The sequence below is a fragment of the Alexandromys fortis genome, unplaced genomic scaffold (genome assembly GCF_014885135.2).
Source record: "Alexandromys fortis isolate MF-2015 unplaced genomic scaffold, M_Fortis_MF-2015_v1.1 scaffold_94, whole genome shotgun sequence".
NCBI lineage: Eukaryota > Metazoa > Chordata > Mammalia > Rodentia > Cricetidae > Alexandromys > Alexandromys fortis.
In genome coordinates, this window is record NW_026067979.1 from 2,224,845 (window position 1) to 2,245,225 (window position 20,381).

The window sequence follows — 20,381 nt, forward strand, 5'->3', positions numbered from 1 at the left end:
ATTTATAGAATATTACACCCAAACACAAAAGAATATACTTTCTTCTCAGCACCTCTTCAGAATTTCCCTAAAATTTACTACATACTCAAAAACAAAGTACAAGAAAATTGAAATACCTTATCTGAACACCACAGATTAAAGCTGGATATCAACAAAAATAAGAGCAAGCTTACAAACGCATGGAAATTGAAAAACTCACAAATCAATGAATAATGGACCAAGACAGAAATTAAGAAAGTCTTTCTAGAATGAAAATGAAAACACAACATACTCAAACTTATGGGACATAATGAAGGCTGTTCTGTGAAGCAGGTTCATAGCACTAAGTGCCTACATAAATTATTATTTTTTAATTATTTAATTAAAATAGAGAGACCTCATACTAGCAACTTAACATCATACCTGAAATGAAAGCTCTAGAACAAAAGGAAATCACACCCCCAAAAGAGTTGGTAGCAAGAAATAATCAAACTGAGGCTGAAACCAATAAAATACATATACATAAAATGCATATATATATTTGTTCATAAAGAATGAAACAAAAAATTGATTTTATGAGAAAAAGCAATATGATTAAAACAACCAAATAAATTGGAAGGCAGAGAGAGAGATGACCCAAATTTAAAAAATTAGAGATGAAAAAGGAGTCATACAACACACACCAAGGAAATCCAGAGAATCATAAGGACATACTTCAAAAACTTCTACTTCACCCACATTGGAAAACCTAAAAGAAATGGATAATTTTTTGACATACACTTACCAAAATTAAATCAAAATGAAATAAACAATATAAACAGACCTAAAACTGCTACCAAAATAGAAGCAGTCCTTAAAAGTCTCCCAGCCAGAAAAAACCCAGGACCAGATAGTTTTAGCTCAGAATTCTAACAGACTTTCAAAGAAGACTTAATGCCAGTATTCCTCAAATTATTACACAAAATCGAAACAGTAAGAACCTTGCCCAGTTCATTTTATAGGGCCACAGTTAGACTGATAAAGACCACATAAAGACCCAACAAAGGAAGACAATTGCAGATCATGTTTCCTTAAGAGCATAGATGCAGAAATTCTCAATAAAATACTTGCAAACTGGGGCTGGAGGGATGACTCAGTGATTAAGAGCACTGGCAGTTCTTCCAGAGGTCCTGAGTTCAATTCCCTGCAACCACATGGTGGCTCACAAACATCTGCAGTGAGATCTGGTGTCTTCTTCTGGCATAAAAAGGCTACATACAGATAAAGCACTCATACATAAAATAAATCTTAAAAAAATATTTAAAAAGTGCAAACTGAATCCAAGAACACATCAAAAAATGTTCAGCATCCTTTTCATTAGGGAAATGCAAATCAAAACTACTTTGAGATTTCATCTTAGTCAGAATGGTCAAAATCAGTAAAACAAATGACAGCTCATATTAACGAGGATATGGAGTAAGGGAACATTCATTCATTGCTGGTGGGAGTGCAAACTTGTACAGCCACTATAGAAATCACTGTAGCGGTTCCTCGGGAAGCTGGAAATCAATTAACCTCAAGGCCCAGCTATACCACTGTTGGGCATATACCCAAGGGATGCTTTATCCTACCAGAGGGCATTTACTCAATCATGCTCATTGCTCCTCTATTCATAATAGCCAGAAATTGGAAACAACCTAGCTATCTCTCAACAGATGAACAGATAAATATGGTATATTTACACAATGGAATATTATTCAGCTGTTAAAAAGAAATCATAAAAATTCACAGGTAAATGGGTGGAACTAGAAAAAAATCACTCTGAGTGAAGTAACTCAAGACTCAGAAAGATAAATATGTATGCATTCACTTATATATTAGCTGTTGAGTCCATGATAAACAAGCTACAATCCATAGAACCACAGAGATTAGGTATGGAGTAAGGGATTATAGTGGACAGATAGCTCTCCCTAGGAAAGGAAAAAAGAATAGAAAGCTATGGATGGATGGATGGATGGATGGATGGATGGATGGATGGATGGATGGACGGACGGACGGACGGGGTACTAGGACGGAGAATCAAGTGTGGAGGGGTAGGTAAGAGGGGAACAAGGGAGGAAATATAGGAGCAGACAATGAAAATTAAAGTCACTTGAGGGGTAGTATGAAAACTTAATACAGCAGAAGCTTTCTAGAATGTAAGGCCTCACAGGCCACAGTGAGGTTTAGGGACCCAGGGGCAGAAGGAGCCATGGGACCAGCAATACCTATCTGTCTCACTTTGTGCATCCTGTAGAATTTATTTCTCTTTCCTGGAGGAACAGAAGATTTTCCAACCATCTCTACAAAGATCCTGCACACAGCAGAACATAGTCACTGGGTGTCAAATAAAATCACTGCTGCAATACAGCCAGTGGGAGTGTTGGCTGGGGAGCAAGTCAGAATTCCATATCCCAAAGCAAAGCGCTGGAAAGGGAATCCCATTTCCACACTGGTGAGATGACACCTAAGAGTTTGCAAGGCTGGGTGTGAGCACACACACACACACAAAGACTGAGAGAGAGAGAGACGGAGAGAGAAGGAGAAAATGTTTAAGAGGCTAGTTTGGAGTTTAGAATGGATGCCTTCCTCATTAACAGTATTAACACAATGGGTTTTAATTTTCATTATCGTGGACTTGTGTTTTGCTAAGGTATAGTACCTACTCTCTGATTCAGACCCATCAGATCCAGATTGGCTGTTGGCGTAGCTCTGGGGCTTCACTCTGACTGTACCTCTCACAGGGGACAGAACTTCAGCAGGCTGTCCTTTGCTATAGAAGACTCATGTGTTTGGATGTGCAATTCTTTCTAAGAGAGGATTTCTCTGCACTAAACTGTAAGAGGGGAAAACCCCACAAGGTCTAAAGGTTAAGACTTAGAATTTATGTCTTAAAGGCTCTGTAAGAGCCCTCAGGGAGATGAAATACTTAGCTCACCTTTAGCAGGAGTTTAGAGATAGTGTTTGAGTGTGCTAAGTTCCCAGCAACCTCTCTGAAAACAAAAGTGGGGGCAAGGGTTAATACTTGTCTTCAATGAATTTCTAATTCACTCCACGTTATCTCTTTTGGTTTTTAATGCCGAAGCTATTTCAGCAGCATTTAAAACAGATTAGTAGAAGGGAAAATAGGCCGTGAAATATATACAGTAAACATGTTTAAAAAAAAAAAAAAAACACCAAAACCCAGGTTATCTATTTCTGTGTCTTTTAGGAGTAGTGGCCTATGTCTAGAGGATTGTTTTTGCTGAAAAATAATGAGCATTAATTATAAATAAGGTTCCTGCCTATCCCCCTCCCCCAGCTCTTTAACCAGAAACATTTGAGCATAGATTAAAGGAATGTTTCTCAACCTTCCCAATGCTGCGACCCTGTAATACAGTTCTTCATGTGATAACTCCCAACCATAAAATTATTTTTGTTGCTACTTCATAACTGTCATTTTGCTACTGTTATGAATCGTAATGTAAATACCTGATATGCAGGACATCTGATATGTGACCCCTGTGAAAGGGACGTCCAACCCCGCTCCCCACCCCGTAGGGGTCGCGACCCCCAGGTTGAGAACTGCTAGAGTCATGGCTTAGCTGAAGAAAGCCATAGCCAGAGAGAATGCACTGTTACAACAGTGTGGAGGCTGTAGCCGAGCTAAAGCACATCACCCAGGAAGAGCACTATGTGCAAAGGATAAAGAACAGCAATGCATGCTGAGGGCTTGACTCACCGGGGGTCCTGTCTCTTAGAGTGTCAAAGCCAGCTTCTCGGGAAGATGAATGGCACTTGCATACAGCAGAAGAAGCTAAGCAACTCTCCCTGGGTGGACTAAAGACCATGCCCTTGAACCCTCTTGCCTGGTTTGTGTATTCTGTGGGAGACACCATTCCCAGTGAAGCGGGACCAAACTGAATGGAATCCCAAAGCAACGCTTGCCTGAGATTTAGAGTCCCGTGAGATCAGATGTGGATCAAAAGCGTTATTTTTGCTTAATAAAGCATTCTGGGGTTTGAATCTCCCTGGACTGTCTCCAACAGGATGCTGTACTCCAGGGCTGGGATGTGGAAATTCCACGGCAGTCATCCAATCACTTGGCTCCAATTAATATAATTGAAATGGGCCTCTTGATGAAGCCCTGTTGTCTATATAATTTGAACTTTAGGGAATGGGAGTGTTGCTCAAAGTCAGTATTCTGGCCTGACACGTGCAAGGTCCTGTGCTCAATCTCCATGTCTGGCCAAAAAAATAAAATAAAATAAAATTTAGATGCCTAAGGAAAGCAGAGCAGGGAATGGGTGGGGTTTCTGCCCCATAAAATTAGCTGAGTGTATTAATCATAAGGCAGAAGGTTGAATCTAACTGCGGGTTTTAGTAATCGGAACCATCTGCCTCTACGCTAAGAGTTCACCCTCTAATCCAGCTTACGGCTAGCAAAAGCCCTCTCTCTACCACTGTGCCCTTGGACAGAGGAGGCTGCACAAATCCTGCGCTCCCAAATGTGAGGCTGTGGTTGAGAACATTTGGAGGGTTTGCTTTGGTCTGCTTTGTTTACTGTCAGGCTTTGACTGGGTTTCAGTTCTCTCGGGCAGAGACACCATGGCTTTCTTTGTGAAAAGCATGATAAGTAACCAGGTAAAGAATTTAGGATTTGGAGGTGGGTCTGAAGAAAAGAAAGAAGAAGGAGGGACCTCGGACCCTGCAGCAGCTCAAGGGATGTCTAGAGAGGAGTATGAGGAGTACCAGAAGCAGATGATTGAAGAGAAGTGAGTACCGGGACTTCGATCCCCTGTAGAACAGCTCCACCGGGGCCCAGGCTGGTGGATCTTGGCTTCCAAGGATGCTTTCCCTTTGATCTTTACCCCTAGCCCGCAGAACAATTGGTTCTGCTTAAGGAGACCCCTGCAGCATCGCTGCTGCTGCGTGCTACTGATAGAGAGGGACGTGAGCAATGCTAAGTGAGTCCGTTCACCATGCTTAACGCAGCTTAGCACTTCCTGGTTTAGGCACGTTTGTAATTGGCCTTGATTTAATTGGTCAAGTAAAAAAAAAAAAAAGCAGTGAGTGTGGCTTTTTAATCTTTCAGATTAAAGGCTCTGGGTTGCACAGGTGTGGGCATCACTAAATGGTACACTTGAAAGTTTGGGAAACTGAGTTGCATGCAGTATTTTCTTCAAAAGAGTATAAATAAGCACGTAACTCAGGATAATAATATGCACGCTGAAGTGTTCTGGGGAGGTGTTCTGATGTTTGCATCTGTAAATATATCAAAAAGTAAGAAGAAGAAATGGATAGAACGGTAGGTAAGTGTTTCGAAACATGGGATTCGAAATGGAGAAGTGAGGTCATCGAAACGTGGCTTCCAATCTAAGGTTCTTTCAGGTTTCCTGTCTGTTTGAAAGTTCTCCTAATAAAACGTTGAGTGGGAAGGATCTGCTTCTTACCCACACGGCGGGGCATTAACCCCTGGGATAAATCACTGTTTCCTAATTCTCTAAAACTTAGAAGGTTGAACAGAATGTTGTCGCAAGACTATTACAGAACGTTCTAGAGGTAGAACTGAGGCAAGACCACTTGAGTCCCAGGCACATTTAGTCTGAGTGTTTGCTTCAGATGTAGCTTGTCTTTAAAGTCAGCCTTTTGCGTAATGCTTGGAATTACTTCACATCTTCAAGTTAAAAAAAAAAAAGGCAATTTTCACCTACAAGAATGAAAACAGGGTTTATTTTCCTGCAAATAGTGCTTTGTGCAAAGATGCCCCACAGAGTCTATAAGCAGAACACTTACCAGGCCTGCCTTTGGCACACAGCGAGACCCAAATGGCTGCTGACTGGGGCCACAAGCACTCTTCCCATCCCCTGCCATTGTCCTGTTCCCATGGTGCTGCTTTTCTGTCTCCTTACTTGAAGACTAAGAGCACAGGGCAGTGGAAAGGGCCAGCCAATTGCTTTCAAGTTCCCTTGTTATTCTCCAAACCATGATCCAAGTCTCGGTCCTTCTCAGTCTCAATCCCAGCTTCCCAAAGAAACTTCTTTTATCCAACTTGGTCCATTTCAATACAGCCAGTTGACCATGCCTTTGGGCAAATTCAGCATTAATCATGCACTTCTCGGGGTAACCAGGGAAGGAAGCAATTAGTGTGAGCTTTGCAGGCGTTCCCCAAAGCTTTATGCTTTTGTATAGGTCATCATGACCCAGGAAATCCATTTCGAATTGGCCTAATCATGGGTCCAATTAGGTCAGTGGTTCTCAACCTTCCTAATGCTGTGATCCTTTAATACAGTTCCTCATGGCGATCCCCACCCATAAAAGTATTTTCATTGCTGCTTCATAACTGTAATACTGCTACTGTTATGAATCAAAATGTAAATGTCTGATATGCAGGATGTCTGATATGTAACACTGTTGGGAGCTGTGAACCCCCAGATCCTGAATTTCTTGTAAACAACGTGTTATGCTTGCAGCTGCTCTGAGCACGAGACCCTCAGGAGTTCCTGACGGCAGGGGAGTGGTTTCTGGTGGGTTTGGCTGGGGCGTGGCTATCAGTTAAGGATCCCTATATAAGCTGCCCCTGGATACAATAAAAGGAGCATATCCTTGGGACATTCCTGTTTCAAGGATGACTCGTGCCTCTGTCTGTGTGTCTTTGTGTGTTTAAATCTCCAGGCCCTTGCCCAGCTCGGGAATGGTCCTGTAGTGCAGGCGCCGCAGTACAGGAGTAGTACCGCACTGTCGGGACCCACAGGATGAGAACCTCTGAATTAGGTCGGTCCATTGAGCAGGCGCCCAGACTGGCGTGATGCGAATCAAGGCTGCTTCATTTGTAGATAGCGCTTCCTACTAGGGAAGCTAACACTGCCTGAACACTGTCACCGGGGCCTGGCATCCGTGACAATGACGGGAAACAACCCGGCGTCACGTCTCCAAACAGCACAGGCACCTCCAAAGAATGTCTCAGTCCCACAATAGGACACCTTGCTTTGTTGTTGTTTGGTTGATTGGTTGATGATTTTTGTTTGTTTGTTTGTTTGTTTTGCTTCTCTAAGTGCCCAGGGAGAGGTTTATTAGAAACGCAGCCTCCCCATTCTGAGGCAGCAGAGGAGGAGCACGTGAAGAATCTGCCGTCCCTGGGGGAGGGATGCTGAGGCTTAGGGTCCAGGACCATGCGGCCTATCTACAGCCATCCTTCTGATGCTCTTTGTCTGCTTCATGAAGACAGTCCCAGGCCCTGGGTACCTGAGGACCTAGAGGTCTGGAGTGCTGGAGTGCCGTGATGATAGCAAGAGAGAATCAGATACTGGGGACTTGGAGGGGGAAGTCTACATTTTTCCAAATGTCAGTGGTCAGTGGCAATCAAACATGACCCAAGGTCCTGCTCCCTGAGTAGCAGCTGGAAGGTATGGGGCTCTCTATCTCCTATGACCCTGTCTCCTATTCTTTACCTGTCTTTTAGGATGGAGAGAGATGCTGCATTTACTCAGAAAAAGGCAGAGAGGGCATGCCTCCGAGTCCACCTCAGGGACAAATACAGGCTCCCAAAGGTAAGAAAGGGTGTCATTGTGCTTTAATAAAAAGTAGAGAATGTTTGATTATCAGCAAGATCTCGTTGATGAATAAGCGTATGTCCTAATTTACATACGTGCTATTGTAAAAAGAGCATTGAACTAGGAGTTCACGTAAATAACCTAATTTCTATAAATTTCCTGTTTGGCTCAAAAAGCATGACTACTGATAAGTGAGGATCGTGTATGTGTGTATGTGTGTGGGGGAGACTCATGTGTGTGCATTTGTGTGTATGAATATGGGCATGCACATGAGATGGCTCAAATGTGGCCAGAAGACAGCATTGGAACTGGTCCTTATTTGAGGCAGGGTCTCCTTGTTGTTATAGAACTCTTATACATCCGTACGCAATGAGGACAATGTCATAGCTGACATTTGTTAAGTTCTTCTAGGTGTTGGGCAGTGTATTTCACACGTATCAATTCATTACCCCTATCTTATAGCAGAAGATACAGGCACAAGGCAAAGAAAAGTCTTCATACCCTTAGTCAGGGTCTTACTCCCTTAGCCTCCTGCCTCTCTTGAAAAAGGACAACAGTCTCTCACTTTGGAAGATGATAGAGTAGTGGGGATTCTCACTTGGCATCATCTGCTCCATCTCAAACCTTTTGAGCAGTCGCTGTGGTCCAGTGTGTCCCTGGCTAGTGGAGAGAGGATGTATTGACATGCTATGGCACTTGGCTCAGATATATCAATCCAGGATTTGTTTTCAAGTGGCAGAGGGCCCAGCGCTTGGCTATTCCCACCCATCTCTTGTGTTCCCACCCAGCCTTAGTACTTCCTGAGGCACTACCCAGTTCAGTTAACTGCCCTGCCTTCACCCCATGCAGGGGGTATTCAAGATGACATTCCGAAAGTGCATTGTCTATTACAGACTGCCATAGGTGCAGAACAACCAACATAAAAGTCCTCCTAAGTTCATCCAAAGATGAGCCACGACCACGTCTGCATGAGTCAAAAAGTACAAAAAGAATCTTTCCTTCAATGGGTCCCCTGGAGGTCCCCGGAAAAGCTAGTTCCAGAGAAAGCATGAGCACTAGTCAAAGCAAAGCCCACTGACGAGGCAAGGTCAAAACTGCTCAGGCCAGCAGATTAGAGTCCATCCCATGGCAGATCCCCAAGATGCCCACAGAACAAAGCTGTGCTCCCAGCAAGAGAAGAAAATGCCAATGAAATTGAAATTCGTTTTCCCAGATATCTAGTGAGTCAGAACGAATGTCCCTGCTTCATTCAGCTCTACTTTCCTACACTGTACCTCCAGTGCACATTGCTTGGATATATCCTCTTTGCTTGACTATTTCAGTTTCCAGTCTGTGCACATGTATGTGTGCATATGTGCCGTGGGTCTTTGTGTATGCATATGTGCCGTGGGTCTGTGTGTATGCATATGCGCCGCAGGTCTTTGTGTATGCATATGTGCCGCGGGTCTGTGTGGAGATCTGAAGATAACCTCTCTTGCTGCTCGTCACCTCCACCTGTTTGAAACAGTGTCTCACTTATCTCCACAGATGCCAGGCTAGCTAGCTTGTGGGCATGTAGAAAGTGTCCTGTGTCCACCTCCCAGCTCACCACAGGAGTACTGGCTGCATGGCATATACACCTGCATCCAGCTTTCCATGGGCTCTGGGGATCTGAACTCACATCCTCACACTGGTGTGGCAAGTGCTTTAGCCATTGAGCCATTTCTCCCAGTGAGCTCCTGATTGTTTTCATGAGTCCTGCAAAGGAGGCCTGGAAGGTCATCTAACTGCAGGCTGTCACCTCCCTAAACACCCAAGGAAAAAATACTTTCATAGTTTGGAAGAGTTAAGGGAGCTCAGGAAAACCAATTCTGAGTATGCCTAGTGAGTTACAAAACAGGTTGTGTCCCAGGCTTCCTGACCACAAGCAAGAATGAAACACGAAAGGATTTGAACTCAGGTCCCTGTACCTATGGTATCGGCGCCTGTTCTTCCAGTCCCTAAACAACTGAGGGCAATTTTTGAACTCTGTCTTAAAACAGCACTAAAACATTCAGGTAACCTGCACGGCCCTACTACCTGACTCTTTGGGGACAAGTCACTGAGTCCCACTCCCATGAGCACCAGAGGTTCCTCTGCCTTCATAAGTTCTGATGGTTTGCAAACGCCTCCCTGGCTGCCTCAGCTCCAAATACACAGATGAGAATTTCACTCAAGTACACCCACTGCTCATTGGCAAGCTGCCTTCTGCTCCCTGTGGTGTTTTTAGATTATGGTTCTGTTTTGTAGAATTGATTCTATACCGTGTTTTAAGAAATTCCCAATGGTGTGAGAAACACTGAAATCGCTGCTTGTGATAGATAGGATTGCCTACTTTTTGTAAAGTATGTAGAATTGGGATCCAGCATGGCTCTCTGTGAAAACAGGACTTAAAACTGCAATTTAAAAAAAAAAAATCAATCAGGTCATATTCTACTTAGTCTATGTAGCACCAGATGTAACCGATTTCCCCAACCTCAAAGCGTGGCACATTGGGTAAGCCGTTTAGCCACACTCTTGGGGGCCTCCTCTGCCTCCTGAGTTACATGTTCCCTTTCCCACTCACTGATGAGGTTCAGGGAGCAAAAGTTACAAGAGCCCGAGAGGGTCAAATGCAGCTCTGGAGAGAGAGAGGCTGAGATCAGCACTGGAACAATGGATTGCTCTCTCCAAGTATGGCAGCTCTGGATAGCGCCACCTACAGGCTTGACCACGGAGCTCACCCCAGAGTGTGGTTGCATAGACGATCCCTATGCCAGGTGCCCCCTAGTGGTAGTCATCTGAAGGGCTCTCCCTGTTTTATAAGCAGAGCCCTGACCTGGGTGGTAGCAGCCTTAGGACTCTGCAAAACAACTGTCGAGGATGAGAGTGTGCGTTTTAAATCCTCCTGTGGCCTACTGGGGGAGAGTCCTAGCAACAACTCCATTTTAACAGCTAGGGTGGTAAGATTCTGCAGTGCCTTTAAATGGGGGTGAACTGACAGACTGGAATATTCAACTGCAAGAAAAAATGGGGGAATGAGGTAGGGGCGCTACAAAGCCCACCCTTTTGTTCCAACATCGTCTCCAGTCAAGTTGTCCCAGTGGCCACCCTGCTGGGCTTGACACACTACAGGCAAATCCTTGTAGTTTTCCTTGGACTGTGTCTCAAGGCCCTTTTCACTGGCATCTTTGGTGCATTCTCAGAATACCAATGTCAGCATCTGAGCTGGAGATGTGTAGACACTGCACCAAAAAGCCAGAGACCCCCAGCTGCCAACAAGTGTCACTCCCTTGTCACTTGCCCTCCAGTCACTGGCTGTCTGATAGGGAGCTCCCAAGGCCCCTAGGAACCTAGTCACTGCATGCTTCCTATGCAAGACCATCTGAGGAACAAGCCATCATGGACAGCCCCCAACAATCACTATTCTCTTCCTAGAATAGATCTGGGTTCCAGGATGGCCAACTGGCTTCAGCTCCTTGGCACCCGCACCTGAGAGCTTTTTACTTTTTTACATATTTATTTTTGACTTCCAGGGAAGCACTGCCATGCCATGCGTGCACACTCAATACACAATCCTGAAGGACACGTAAATGGAGATGTTTATGAGAGATTGCAAAGCCTACTGGGACAACCATTCTTCATTCGGTGCTCCTCCATGCCCCCATCTCCTCATGCGCTCTCTAAACTGTCTCCTCCACAGTCATTTGTAGCGCGTGCAGCCCTGTGTCATCTGATGACATCTACGCAAGGTCACCAGGCAGAGCCGAGTGTTAGCAGCCCATAGGGAACTGGATGAATTCGACAGGTCCCAGGCTCTCTGCTCTCAATACCTTAGGGTCACCAACACCGCAGTTACATAACTGCAGGAGTCAGTTTAGACTTGTTCCCTTGACCAAAACCAAACAAGGAACAAATCTGAGAAAAATGCCTTCCTGGGAGCTGTCAGGTTTAATGAGGGCGGCTGTGTAGCGTTTAGGAATTAGAACTGTGCTTTCTAAAGAGGTTACTTGCCTGGTGTTTCTTAGGAAAGAGGGTTTCACTCTGTTACTGGCTGGGAAAAACAATAGTGACTCTTAAAACTGGAGCGGCATAGGCTTTTGGATGGCCATTGTTAATTGCAGTGGTTACATAAATAATAAATGCGATAACCACGTTGCAGCTCTCGAAGGGATGCATGCTGCAGTTCTTGATGTGTATGTACATCTATACCAGTTGTCATGAGGCTCATCGTTGCACACACCGCCTGTTGGGTTCCTCTGGTTTTTGGCTAGAGACCACTGGAGCATTTACGATGGCGTATTGTCATCCATGCTCGTGTTAGGTGAGATCCCCTGTACCACTTAGTTATCCCTTGCTCGGCACCTTTAGTGTCTCTTTCTCTATGGACTCCCTGGGGGAAATGCCTCCATCCCATCTAAAACAGGCAGGCAGCACTTTTCACCTGAACATGCCTTCCCTGGCTTGGTTCCTGCCTGCAGGCTCCATCTTCCTTTAACTCGGTGGTTCTCAAATTTCCTAATGCTGTGACCCTTTAATATGCAGAGAGATAGAGAAAGAGAGAGCGAGAGAATATACTACTACTGATTGAATGATTGTGATTGGGCTAACAGAAAAAGAAAAGAAAATAATACCCCATCCCCAAAGAACAATATATTAGAAACATCAGAAAGAACCTGCCATAAGAAGTATATAAATACATTTTCATGCAAAGAATAGGACTGGATTGGGCACCACAGTGCTGTACACAACAAAGGGCTACTTTATATTATAATTAAAATGTCGTATTTTTCTAATTCAGTAAGTCACATGTTTTACATAAAGCTACAAGAGTCTTTCTGAAAGTAAGTGAACCCTGTCCCCAGTCGACTCAGATTGTATATGTAAGTCAGGGCAAATTAATAAGAGAAAAGAGTTCCACAGTGTGCCCCAATCCTATTAACAGAATTGTCAATCTGGGTCAGTCACTGGAGAGCATGCTGTCCCCCTGCTGAGCTGGGAGACTTAGTTACACCTGGTGTTTGTCTGCCCCATGAAGGGCATGGTTCATTAGGCAAGTCTCTCAACAGGGCGGTCTTTAAATGTGTCCGGTTGAAATCTCCACTAGAATTTAATTTAAAGTCTGCTTCGTTTTAACAAATTATAATAATAAAGATGGCTCAAGGCTTCTACAGCAGTCTTTTCTCAGGAAGGCCTTGTGAAGTCCCCTCCTCTTGCCTCCCTCCTTTCCCTCCTCCCCTCCCCTCTGCCTGCCCTGGTTCCCTTTGCTCCCCCTCCCCAGCCCCCTGAGCAGCAGTCCAGAGGGACATGACATCCTGAGACACAAAGAGGCAGGATTTTCTTATTCACAGCAGCTTTCTCACTGAAGCCTTCAAACGCCTATTGGTGTCAGATAAAATACCAACTCAGAAGCTGGGCGGTGGTGGCGCACGCCTTTAATCCCAGCACTCGGGAGGCAGAGGCAGGCGGATCTCTGTGAGTTCGAGACCAGCCTGGTCTACAAGAGCTAGTTCCATGACAGGCTCCAAAACCACAGAGAAACCCCGTCTCGAAAAACCAAAAAAAAAAAAAAAAAAAATACCAACTCAGAGAGGCAAAGCAACTCCTCAGGATTACAGTCTGAACACGGATGGTGAGAACCTAAACTGACTTAACCCTACAGACCACACTGCCCTGCCGGGCCACTCTGCTGGATTAACAGTCCCGAAAAGACATCCCTAACAAGGAAAATGATGGCCTGTGTTGCTGGTCTTGTTGGGTATCTCAGGTTGGTCTTGAATTGTTGGCAATCCTTCTGTACTCAGCCCTCCAAGTGCTGGAATTACAGGCATAAACCATCACACCCACAGGAAATGATGTTTTTGCAAGCATCTGCCTTATAGGACCTGTGGCAAGAAATGATTAGTGAAGGTGATGATGGCATATACCAGGAAACACCTACCCATCCAGCTGTTTGATATATCACACACCCAAAATAAGCAGACGAGTCTCAAGTGGAACCAGATCCCCCTCACGTCAAACAGGTATTAGCTTAGTCACACTCGGCTTCATGAAGGCAGAACCATCTACAGCGACGTTACCTCATCTCAAGTGTGATCAGAAATAAAGGGGCAAAACCCAGAGAAAAGGAAATTGGAGATCGAGGGTCAGGCTCACTCTTGGGCAAAAGGTCAGGGGTCAGTCCCTAAGAATGAAGCATGGCTGCTGTATCCTCTGGTTGTATACTGACTTTCTTGTCAACCCCTTTAGACTCGGTCCTGTCTTCTCCCAGAGCTGTTTCCAGGCCTCACAGTAATCCTGGCTCTTATCTATATTTGTGCTTGTGTAAAGGGGGGTGTAACGGGCATGACTGCCTTTCCTGGAGTGTGAACAGTGCCAGGATGTTTATGGTCTCCCAGCCTACATTTTGTCACTGGGCAGTAGGAAGTCTGGATAAAACAGTCATGATCTAGGAGTAGACAAGATCCCAGCAGCAGGCCATTCCCTAGGGGAGGTGGAAACAAAGCTTCGTTGTCTGCTCTATCCACCCTGCCCACTCTTCTGTTTGCCTGGCCTTGGCTCCTGTCTGAGCTCTCTCACCCTTTGCTTTAGTCTGCCTCAGGCCTTCTCTTTCCCAAGGACCCTTTCAGCAGGAGCTAAAACACAGCTTCTCGCCTTCCTCTGAAGTATTCCTAACGACAGCTACCCTTTCTCCAGAGCTGGGAATTTGGGGCAGGGAGTTTTCAAGGCAAGTCTTAATTGGTATACTCTGAGTGATCCTCCCACTCAGCTTTGGACACGGAAAATAAGGTTCCCCTGGTAACAGAGTGATTGACAGATTTGGGACTTGACCCCAGGTCTTCTGGCTTCCCTTCAGCCTCCTGAATACTGCAGGCCACCTTGCAGGAGGCTACAGATTTCACAAATGACACCCACTAAGCCAGCCCTAGCTCTAGGACCAGCTCAGTGATCATCCAACAATCCCATTCCATATGAACTTCAGTTTGTATAGAAGGAAATAAAGTTCTGAAAGGCTGGGTATGGTGGAGCAGCTCACACACCCTGTAAGTGGGTAGCTTGCTGTCTCATCAGGCAATTGGACTCTTCAGCCAATGACTTGACCCCCAATGTGAGTATAAGGATTAGTGGGTAGCTTTGAGGACAGAACTCATCCTGGCGGATAGCCCTGAGGATAGAACCCGTCATAGTGATGAGGATGCTGTAGGATCTCTGAGCAAATAACAGGTATGATCTGTATCTCCATATCAGATTCTGCTGAACTCAGAGAAAAGCGAACAAGCTGCATCCACCTTTAAAAACTGTAAAGTGGCGGGGCCTCGGACTTGAGCAGTAGCACCAGAAATACCGGGGCTAAATCAAATTTAGTCTGCCCTAAGTGTCTGGATCAGCAGCTCTGGGTAGGACCCCAGAATTCACTTTTAGGAAGGGCTCAGTGATGCTGTTGCTGCCAGAGGGAGTCAGTCCCATTGTGAGAGTGACTTTTGTGGAAGTCGGGTGATGGAGATCCCTCCTCCACCTTGTCAGGCAGGGTGGATCCCAGCAGTCCATCTTCCCTGGACAAGTGGATGAAGAAGAAGCCATGAAGACACTTTCTTGGATGCTTAAGAGGAATGCTTTGTGCTAGGTTATCCAGGGAGATGGAGCTTCGAGATTCCTGTCCTTTGTAGGAGTGTGGGTTCCGTGTTTCACGGGCTGGCTGGCACACACACGCTTCCCCCTGCCTTCTAGTGCCTGAACTCTAGGCCCACAGTGGTCACTCTGCCCAGAGTCCAAGCTGCTGCTGCCTCCGTGTACAGAGATTTTACTCCTGATCACAGGGGAAGGGCCAGGACCCCCAGGACTGTCTTTTAAATCATTTACATTTGATTAGGGGTGCAATGTTCCTGTTTTGCAGGAACTCAAGGGGAATTGAATGAAGTCTTTTTCTCACTACTCCAGCAGAAATGCCCAGAGGATAATCTACAAGGAAAGCGAATAGGTAAATAAAAACAAATAGAAATGCAGAGTTGGCTGGGAGCCCCTGGGGATTTACTAATTACTCTCACAACGCTTTGAGTAGGAACTAATTAATCTCTTAAGCACTGGGAGGGGCTAAATCACCTGCCAAGTGCAGGACGTCATCTCCAGGGGCTGAGTTGGAAGTTTATAGAGAGGGTCTACATGAGGATCATCTCCCCCAAAGCATCCAGCACATGCCTTTCAAGCTCATTCTGGAGCCAGACTCGCCATCACTCTATCTTGGATCCAGATAACTGGGACCCTAGGGAAAGGTTGCTGGGCTCTATCTATATCCCCAAGGCTCGCCTAGAGAAGAAGTTCAGAGGTGCGGGATGACTCCAAGCCCATTTAGAAATAGAGGATAGTACATGGGTTATCCTAATGTACCTCCCAGATCTTGCGACAATTGGTTTCTGATCATCTCTGCTGGGCACCCAGGTGAGGGGCACTTTCATCTCCTTAGGTAGTGACTTTATCAAGGAGCTCAGCAGATACTAATCTGTCTTGATTCAAATCAGTGTGACCTGATTAAAGTCATATGTCCCCATGAGTGACTTGATGAGCGTTAATAATAAATATAAGGCTAAGCAAAACCTACAGGGTGGGCGCTAACATTGGCCTTTTCTATCATCCCCGTTTTACTAGCCTTTACTTCCCTCCTGTCGTCCTGAAATAAAGTTCACCAGACGTTACAACGCGATAGAGAACTGGCTGAGAGCTGTCATCTGGGATGCAAGCTACTCTGAACCTTTCCCAAGGGAACTTTGATTTTCCTTAGCTTTTTCTCATTACTAAGAGCTCCGCAGCATAAAGGGCAGGAGCCTGGGGACAGCACACTAGAAAATCCTGCTGCATCCAGGTTACTTGGCAATAGAGCCAGTCACGCAGAGTGCCAACACGGAACCACACCTATAACACACCTGATTCTGTGTCCCTGAGGGGGGCCCAGGACAGCCGCAGGAGAGGAAGGAGCAATGGTTAAGCAGGAGTTGCTGCTAAAATATAAAAGGTCGTGGGCGGTCACTGCCAACTCAACCCCTAGAGTGAGGGTCAGCCAGACTCGCGGGTCATGGCGTGAGGCTGACAGGCTGTGCAGAATTTGTAGGGCTGCTCTGAGAAAGAGCTGGGATGGACCGCCAGCTTCTGTGTGCTGACAGAGAGGGCTTCTGGGGCTGGAGATGTGGCTCCCGGTTAAGAGCATCGGTTGCTCTTCCAGAACACCTGTGCTCAGTTCCCAGCACCCACCTGGCATGGTGACTCAGAACAGTCTGTAGCTTTGGTTCCTGGGGATCCAATGTCCTGTTCGGGCTTCCAGGGGCACCATGGCATGAATGTGTCTGTGGAGGCCACGTGGTGGCTCAGAAACATCTGTAACTGCAGTCCCAGGCACCGCATGTGCACGATCCAAATACATGAGACAAAAACCCACACATGTAAAATAAAAATAGAGTCAGAGAGAAAGAGAGAGGGTGTGTGTATGGGGGAATGCTAGAGTGTCTCTGGACTTCCATGTATGGGTTCCATTGCCAGGGTTTCTGATCCAGTAGGTCTGGGATAAGTACGATCACAGAATTTCTAACAGTCTCCTAGATTATGCCAGTGCTGTTTGCTCTGGGAGCACAGATGGAAATCAGTGGTAGTGTGATGGTTTTTATTCTTTTTGGCTCTTTTGAGGGAACTGCCGCCACCCAGCTCCCAAATAAATCACACGCACAGGGCTTATTCTTAGTTATGAATGCCCGGCCTTAGCTTGGCTTGTTTCTTGCCAGCTTGTCTTAGATTATCTTATATTATCCCATCTACCTCTCCCTTGAGCTTTTCCGGTTCTCTTACTTCTGTGAATCTTACTCTTACTCCATGGATTGCTGTGTAGCTGGATGTCTGGCCCCTGATGCCCTCCTCCTTCTCTGGCCTTCTCCTTAGCCTTCCTCCCAGATCTCTCCTTCTGTATATTCCCTCTGCCTGCCAGCCTCGCCTCTCCTTTCTCCTGCCTCTCTGTTGGCCTTTCAGACCATCAGGTGTTCTAGACAGTCAAAGCAGAAGAGCTCACAGAGTTAAACAATGCAACATAAACAAAAACAACGACCTTAACATAATATTCCAACAGGAAATCTTTGGGGATAGAAGGATCTGGTCAGAGGGAAGGACCTTCCACCATGGAGCTGCAGTCTCTGTCGCTGCCTCCAGGTTCAGGGCCACAACACAACAGCCAAGCCTCATTCCTGACAGGCCTTTATTTTTATGCTGCGTTTACAGTTTGTTCAGCTAGTTATCCAGTTGGCCAGTTTCAGGGTTATTTCTCTGTATTATTTTTTTCTTATTTTTTTCACATAGAGTGAAATGGATGAGACACAAATCCAATTGGCTGGGGATGATGTGGACTTGCCAGAAGATCTCCGAAAGATGGTAGATGAAGACCAAGATGAGGAAGAGGAGAAGGATTCTATCCTGGGGCAGCTGCAGAACCTCCAGAACATGGACCTGGATGCCATTAAAGAAAAGGCACAAGCCACCTTCACAGAAATCAAGCAGTCGGCAGAACAGAAGTGTTCTGTCATGTGACGGGTGGTGGGGGTGTGGAAGGAGAGAGGGAGGCCACCTGCAGCAAGACAGCTCTCCTGGGAGTGGGGGATGACAATAATGCATCGTAACATAGCAAATATATGTAGGGAAGCCGTGATGAGAAAGGTATCTACAAACACGTGGACAACAATTCAGTCAATCTTGATGTCTAACTAGCACGAACTTGAGCACTAACTAGCCCTTGCTGCGAGGAACACACTTTCCTTTCTGTTATAGCCACAAGTTACTAAGAAATACCAGCTATAAATTATGGTGCAGAGCCATCTGGTTCAATATCTGTAGGACAGCCAGAAGGAGCCAAACCAAAGCAAGTGGCTTTTCCTCTCCAACTTTCTTCCTTAGTGAGCAGGGTCTCACAAGGTCCAACCATAAGAGTGATGCCAGTTACCTACAGAGAAAGGCTCAGGATAAAGGGTGGTCACCTAGTACCAAGACTACAGGCAACGGAGAAATCAAACATCACACCACCTCTTACTCCCAGCATCCTTGATATCTATGTTTTTTCTTAAATTTGCCTCTTAAACACTGTGCACTCCGCCTCTGTGATCAGACACTTGACATAAATAAACACAGTAAAGAGAAGAAAGACTTATTTGCGCTCACAGTTTAGAAGGTCCAGTCCATGATTGCTTGGTTCCAGGGGATTGAGCGTAGAGGAGGATGGAGTGGAGAACCATCTAAGGTTTCCAGAACCTCAAAAAAAAAAATCACTAAAGGGACACTTCATATAGACAACCCAAAATTTCCCAATAACCATTTGTCGTTGTCCCAGTGAAGGCTACTGGCTGGAGGAGAAGCCCCCAACATATGATCCTTTTAGGGAACATTGCCCGTCTAAGCTATAACAGACATGATTTCAGCAAGTGGCAGCGGTGGCTAGGGCTGTGGTTAAGAACAAAAAGTCACCAGCAGGTGCAGAATGACCTTGAAAGAGGCAAAGTTCAAGGTTGAGGGATGCTAGGACAACTATCACTACCTGTGAGTGGAGCATGGCTCCTTCTGTCTGAACTCTGATAGCAGTGGGAGCCCTGGGTAGACAAACAGTACTGAAGAACTAAGAACTTCAGTCAAACTATCGTTTAGCTTCCCCCTCCCTGTCTCTTTTCCTGTTGTTCTAAATTCTACCCTTCATCCTGCCTTCTAGGTCATTAATTACACTGACATTCTGAGCTAATTTTCTGGGTTGACATCAGTGTCTTTTTTCTAATATCCACTCTTCCAAAGACAATGAATCAAAGATTTGCCTCCAATACACTTGGAGCTTTTTAGTGAATCTCTTCATAGGACATGAGTAAGGGTAGGCAGAGAACAATTTTATCAAGGAGAAATTCTCTATTAGAGGGTAATAAGATGAAAACATGGGTACATACCTGGATTCATGGATACAGTGTGTAAGATGCAGCGTCATATTATAAAAGCATGCAAATTAAACCAAGTAGTAAAGTTCAGAACTGATTGCAGTGTTTAGCTCTGCTCAGACATTCCTGGGGAATATTGGTGTTTGAGGCTGATTCACCTTGTAGCCAGCCACACCCACCCACGTGCTCTAAAACCACGCCCATCTCCTATCAGAATTAGTATAAGTTGTGATTCATTTTATATAAGAAACTTTAAAATATAGTTCTAAATGGCATGCTCGTATGATGTCCGTCTCTGTCCTATAATCAATAGCGTGGTGGGTGGGCTGGGCTGGGTGAGAGGTTTCGTGTCAGCCTGAGATTTGTACATTTTGTTGGGTCATAAAGCATATGTCTAATTACTCAATAGAACAGCTGCAGGCTGGCACAAAGATTTGCTTTCTTACAAAATATGAAGCCAACATGCCCAAGAACATCACTAAATTGCCACTTCATCTTGACAGCCCAAGCTACCTCAGTACCATTTGGTCATTGTCCCAGTGGAGCTGTATGTTGCATTAGGAGCGGCAGGGCTGCGTCCCTGGCACCTGGCCACCCGCACGGCTAAGTTATGCCCCGAAATAATTACACGGAAACTGTATTTTTTTAAACACTGCCTGGCCCGGCTAGTTCCAGTTTCTTATTGGCTAGCTCTTACATATTAATCTAACCCATTTCTAATATTCTGTGTAGCCCATGAAGTGGCTTACCAGGGAGGATCTTAACCTGCATCTGTCTGGCGTGGGAGAATCATGGCGACTCCTCGACTCAGCTTCTTTCTCCCAGCATTCTCTCTGTTTACTCCACCCACCTATGTTCTAACCAATAAAATGGGCCAAGGCAGTTTCTTTACTATAATTAACCAATGTCCTTCCTC

The 20,381-nt window shown here is 45.5% G+C and overlaps 1 protein-coding gene across 1 annotated transcript; it reads left to right on the top strand.

Moving 5' to 3' along the window:
* Positions 1-4,432: 4,432 nt before the first annotated feature.
* Positions 4,433-19,464, top strand: Cplx4 (complexin 4). The gene is made up of 3 exons (XM_050158020.1): positions 4,433-4,751; positions 7,439-7,526; positions 17,859-19,464. Exons 1-3 carry the CDS (start codon positions 4,585-4,587, stop codon positions 18,084-18,086), a joined length of 483 nt encoding a protein of 160 aa, XP_050013977.1. The 5' UTR covers positions 4,433-4,584; the 3' UTR covers positions 18,087-19,464.
* Positions 19,465-20,381: the final 917 nt, after the last annotated feature.